At 45.4% G+C, this 4859-nt stretch overlaps 1 protein-coding gene across 1 annotated transcript; it reads right to left on the bottom strand.

The window, feature by feature from the left end:
• Nucleotides 1-2407: 2407 nt before the first annotated feature.
• Nucleotides 2408-4507, bottom strand: LOC123503805. The gene has a single exon (XM_045254216.1). The coding sequence runs from the start codon at nucleotides 4505-4507 to the stop codon at nucleotides 2408-2410; it is 2100 nt and encodes a 699-aa protein (XP_045110151.1).
• Nucleotides 4508-4859: the final 352 nt, after the last annotated feature.

The following is a 4859-nucleotide window of genomic DNA, read 5'->3' as shown; positions in this document are numbered from 1 at the left end:
CTGCAATATCTAAGTTTCCCCTGTCATCCTCTTCACTTCCATTTGAACTTGCTGTCGCTTGTGCCAACTGAGTTTTGGTTGTCATAGAGCGAGTAACTGCACAATGGGGAAAAGTGTGGGGCATCTTTGCTTCCATATCCAGCAACATTGGGGAAGCACTGGGGAATGTTTGTAACACTGGCGGGGACGGGCTTCCCATTTTCCCTCCGGCCAGGTCGTTTCCCAATATCAAATCCACCCCCTGAACTGGAAATTCTTTAAGAACAGCCACTCTAGCCACACCACGAAAACAATTAGAGTGCAACGTCACGTCCACCAAAGGCACATAGTTTTTACCCCCAATTGAGGACAGAATCACAAATTCCCCCGTCTCTCGTCCAGAAATAACTCCTTCCCTAATCAGCGTTTGCAATGCCCCAGAATCTCGCAATATAGTGACGGTACTGCGCTCAGCTCCACAAGTTACTTCACCTGTGGAAAGAAAAGCTTCATATCCCGACTCAGGCTTGTTGTCCTGAGGCTCCTGCTCTACTGATCCTGCATTCTCATCTACCTGGCTAAGCTGGTTGATCAAACCAATAGGCTTGGCATTCCTAAGTGCCTCTGCCATGGGATTCACTGGCTGGTTAGCAAAAAACACAGGTCTAGTCTTACCGTTAGGAAGATTGGTGTTATGAGGATTACCACCATGTAGACGCCGCCAACAGAAGTCTGCCTTGTGCCCAGTCCTGCCACAATATTGACACCTGTAAGGAACTGTTGGGTTAGTAGTGAGAAAAGTAGGCTTCGAACTGCCCCAGTTACGTGGTTGTGATAAAGGCTGACCGTAAGGTTCTGGTCTGCCTCTGGAGTGAAATTGGCTTGGTGGTCCTGTGCCAAGGCGCTGTGGGTGAGGATGTCGTTCCCGTCTTGACAGCATAAATTTATCCGCTAAGGCTGCCGCTTCCTCAATAGTTTTACATTCCTTCTCCATCAAAAAGACCGCGACATCCCGGGAAACTGCGTTAGAAAACTTTTCGAGGAGTATCATCTCTACTAACTCCTCAAATGATTCTACTCCTAATGCCCTCTTCCAGTTAGCAAAAGCTTCCCTCTTAGCACGTGCTAGCTCTAAATGACTCCAGTCCGGCTGTTTTTTAATGCCTCTAAATTGCTGCCTATATGCCTCGTGTACGAGTGAATACGCGCGCAGGACGTGGCGCTTCACTACCTCATAATTCTCTGCTTCCTCATCTGGCAACGCCATGTAAGCCTTCAAAGCCTTTCCCGTGAGACTTTGCTGTAATAGTAACGTCCAGCTGCTATGGGGCCATGACAAACGATTTGCGAGCATTTCAAAACTTGCAAAGAATTCAATTACATTGCTCTCCTGGAAAGATGGTATTAATTTGATCGCCTTCCCTAAATCAAATTTACCTGAGTTGTGAGAACCATTTGTACCACTATCTCTACCAGCGCCTAAGGTAGCTAGTTTAATCTGGTTCTCAATAGTACGGTTCCTAGCCTCCTCTAATTTCAGCTGAAGCTCTAAATGTCTGGTGTCTGCGTCTGCCTCTGGGTAAGAGCTTCCCACGTGGGTGTTGGACAAAGCATCGACTGGCCTTAAGTTTTCCCCTTCTGCTACATCACGGAGGCACTCCGCCCTACTTTCGTCTCCTGCTTCATCTTCATCTAGTGTTAACTGCTGCAACACTAAACTGAGGAGCTCAGGTTTACGATACCCACTAAGTTCCTTTAAACCAAAGTACTGCGCGATCCTTCGTAATTCAGGCACGGTTAATTTCCCTACCACCTCACGTGTAGGTTGGCTCATATAAGGAATGTACGAACGTCCGCTTCAGATTCAAGAGCCATGCTTGAGACAAGTTGCACTACTGTTAGAAAACACACGTGGATAGCAAGATTGTTAATAAGGAGAGTTTAAACGAGCGTGTTATCCTGGCGAGGTCGCCACTGTCACGTTCCCCAAATTTCTGATGGGTTATTTCACCCTAAATTTAATATATTCCAGGTTCAGGGAACGACACAGAAAAGAAAGTATAACCCATGAAATGAAGCAAAGGCAACGGAAACTTATAATAATTTATTTAATCTAATCATAACTTACTATTTACAATTTACAAATAAAGAAGGACAAACAAAATATCACGCGAAACAAATTAAGCCTGAATAACACTCCCGCAACTCTCCGTAACTCGTACCCACGTGGTCAGATATAATCAAACCACGGGCAAAGAAAAACTGAGAAACAAAGGAATTTTAACCAACGCGACTTTTTTTTTTTTTTTTTTTTTTTTTTTAGATTGCCACCTTTTAAAGAAAAGGTGACGTGGGCCTCTGGGTTGAGCCTGGCCCACAGCTATTTTGGAGTGTGGCTTTCACTCCTGTATGAAAAGTATGTAGCTAGTTATCTTGGTGGTGGAAATTGTTCTACTAAAGATGCCAGTTTGTCATGGGGCGTATCTCGGACTATTTGTTGTGCTGTTCCAAGTCTTCTGTCTATGAGTGGTGCTGTTATCTCGCACTCGGTGAGGTAATGCTGGAGTGGTGAGTCGCTTTCCATTCCACAGTGACTGCATGTTTGAGGAAGGGTGTTTTTAATTTGATCAAAGCATTTGTAACCAAGACGCAGTCTGTATATGTCTACTTGTGTTTTCCTCTTTAAGTTTCTTGGGAAGTTTGTTTTGTTTTGACTTGTTTGGTTATACCATCTTGAGCTGTTTGAACCTTCAATTTCGCTGTTTTGGAGAATTTGGATCATGAGGTCATTTGTTTTGTGCTTAAGGGCATTTTTTGTTTGTTGTATGCTGGTTTGTATGTGGAAAGTTACTGTGGGGAGTTTTATGGCGTCATTTGCCGCTTTGTCTGCAGCCTCATTTCCTTCCAGTCCTGCATGGCTTGGGACCCAGTTTATATGTATGTTTCTGCCTTGTCTCTTGATGTTTTGCATTGTGGCTAGAATGCTGGTGATAAGTTCTATGTTGTCTTTAATTGGTGTTTGTTGGAGTGCTTGTATGGCACCTAGGGAGTCAGTATGAATGACTATGTGTTTGTGTCTAATTTTGCAGTGACGTAGTGCCTGCTGAATAGCTACCAGCTCTGTCTGTAGTGTAGATGCGCCATCGGTGAGTCTGAATATCGCTGTTGTGTTTTCGGAGACGAAAGCTGCGGCCGCGCGTTTGGTGATCGGATCGACAGAGCCATCGGTGTAATATACTTCGCAATTGTGCGGCGGGGCTGCTTGGAGGGCAATCCTTGCTGCTGCTTGTAAAGTCTCTTGGTCTAGGTCCTTCTTGGAGTGTGGCAGGGCAGTCACGCTGGTTTGGAAATCCTTAGTGTTCCATGGTGGTGGCTCTATGTAATCTTTGTGGGGTTTGTCAAGCTGAAGGTGTGTGAAAAATTTTTGTGCTTCCATGAATTTCAAGGTGTCACTAGTGGTCGCAGCCCAGGTAGACTTGTGGAAGAGCGTCCGGTCCTGTGCCAAGGCTTGTCGGATTTGGTATAATGGTTCATTGTTATGCTGGCGAAAAAATTTAACTAGATGGCTGGCGTTTGTAGCGTATAGTCTGGTTGTGAGAGGTGGAATCTTTGTTTCTTGTTGAAGGGTGCATACCTTTGTCCATCTTGGGGCTCCTGTTATAATCCTGAGAGCCTTGTTTTGTAGTGTTTCTAGTGCATACAGATTGTAGGAGGAGGTAAGAGCTAGACAGGGCGCCCCATACTCTATGACTGATCTGATTGCTTGGAGGTAGTATAATCGCAGGATTTCGGGTGCTGCTCCTCCGTTGGTTCCTGTAATTTTCCTCATCACCCGGATCCGTGCGTTTGCCCTCTCTTTAAGTGATTCGGTGTAGGCCCTGAAATTGAGTTTAGCATCAAGGCATATGCCAAGGTATGTATGGCAGCTGGACCATTCGACTGGTGTGTTATCTAAGATAACTGGTGGGAGTATTTTCCTAGAACCGAAATGCATAGAGCGGGTCTTCTGCGCATTTATTTTTAGTCCTAGTTTTTGGCACATGTCTGCTACTACTGTTGCAGCTTCTCTTGCTCTTCTTTCGTATCTTCGGCCAGTGGAAATAATAGCTATATCATCTGCATATGCTAGAATTTTAGTGTCGGTGATGTTCAGGGCGGCAATGTTTTCTATTAAGATGTTAAAAAGGAAGGGACTGAGAATGCTGCCTTGTGGTGTGCCATTTTCAAAAGTTCTTGTTTCTGATAGGACTCCCTGGAACTTTACTCTGGCCCTCCTTTCTTCCAGAAAGTCCGCCGTCCATCGGAGCAATTTCCCGCCTACTCCCCTTACAGAGAGAGAATCAAGGATTGCTGTGGCGTTTGCGGTTTCGAAAGCTTTTTCTAGATCCATGAAAGTTACTATGGCTTTCCTGTTGGTGATGGTGTGCATCATTTCTGTGATGCAGTCCTTTGTTCCTCTCCTGTTGGTGTATGCGAAAATGTTTTTGTGGAGGTCTCCTGCTACCCACTTGAGTCTGTTTAGGACCATTCTCTCCATAGTTTTGCCTAGGCAACTGAGGAGGGAAATGGGTCTTGTTTTCCCAGGTTCTTTCGGTTTGGGAATTGGGGCAATGACTGCAGTTTTCCAGGCTGTAGGGAGTCTGCCTTCCTCAAAAGACTGGTTTATTATTTGTAAGAGTTCTTGATGCAGTGCTGGGCCTCCTTCGTATATCATTCGGTAGGTGATTTTGTCTGTTCCAGCTGCTGTGTCTTGTTTCTTTAGGCAGGATCTCAGCTCCTCCAGTATGAAAGGCGTGTCTGTATTGGCTGCAGTACTGCACGCCCTTTCGATAGCTTCGAGTCTTGTTGGGTTGAGCCTGTTTAGCGAGGTCACGCTCACA

The sequence above is a fragment of the Portunus trituberculatus genome, chromosome 1 (genome assembly GCF_017591435.1).
Source record: "Portunus trituberculatus isolate SZX2019 chromosome 1, ASM1759143v1, whole genome shotgun sequence".
Taxonomy (NCBI): domain Eukaryota; kingdom Metazoa; phylum Arthropoda; class Malacostraca; order Decapoda; family Portunidae; genus Portunus; species Portunus trituberculatus.
The sequence above is the reverse complement of the archived record's forward strand: the minus strand, read 5'-3'. Positions and strand labels throughout refer to the sequence as shown.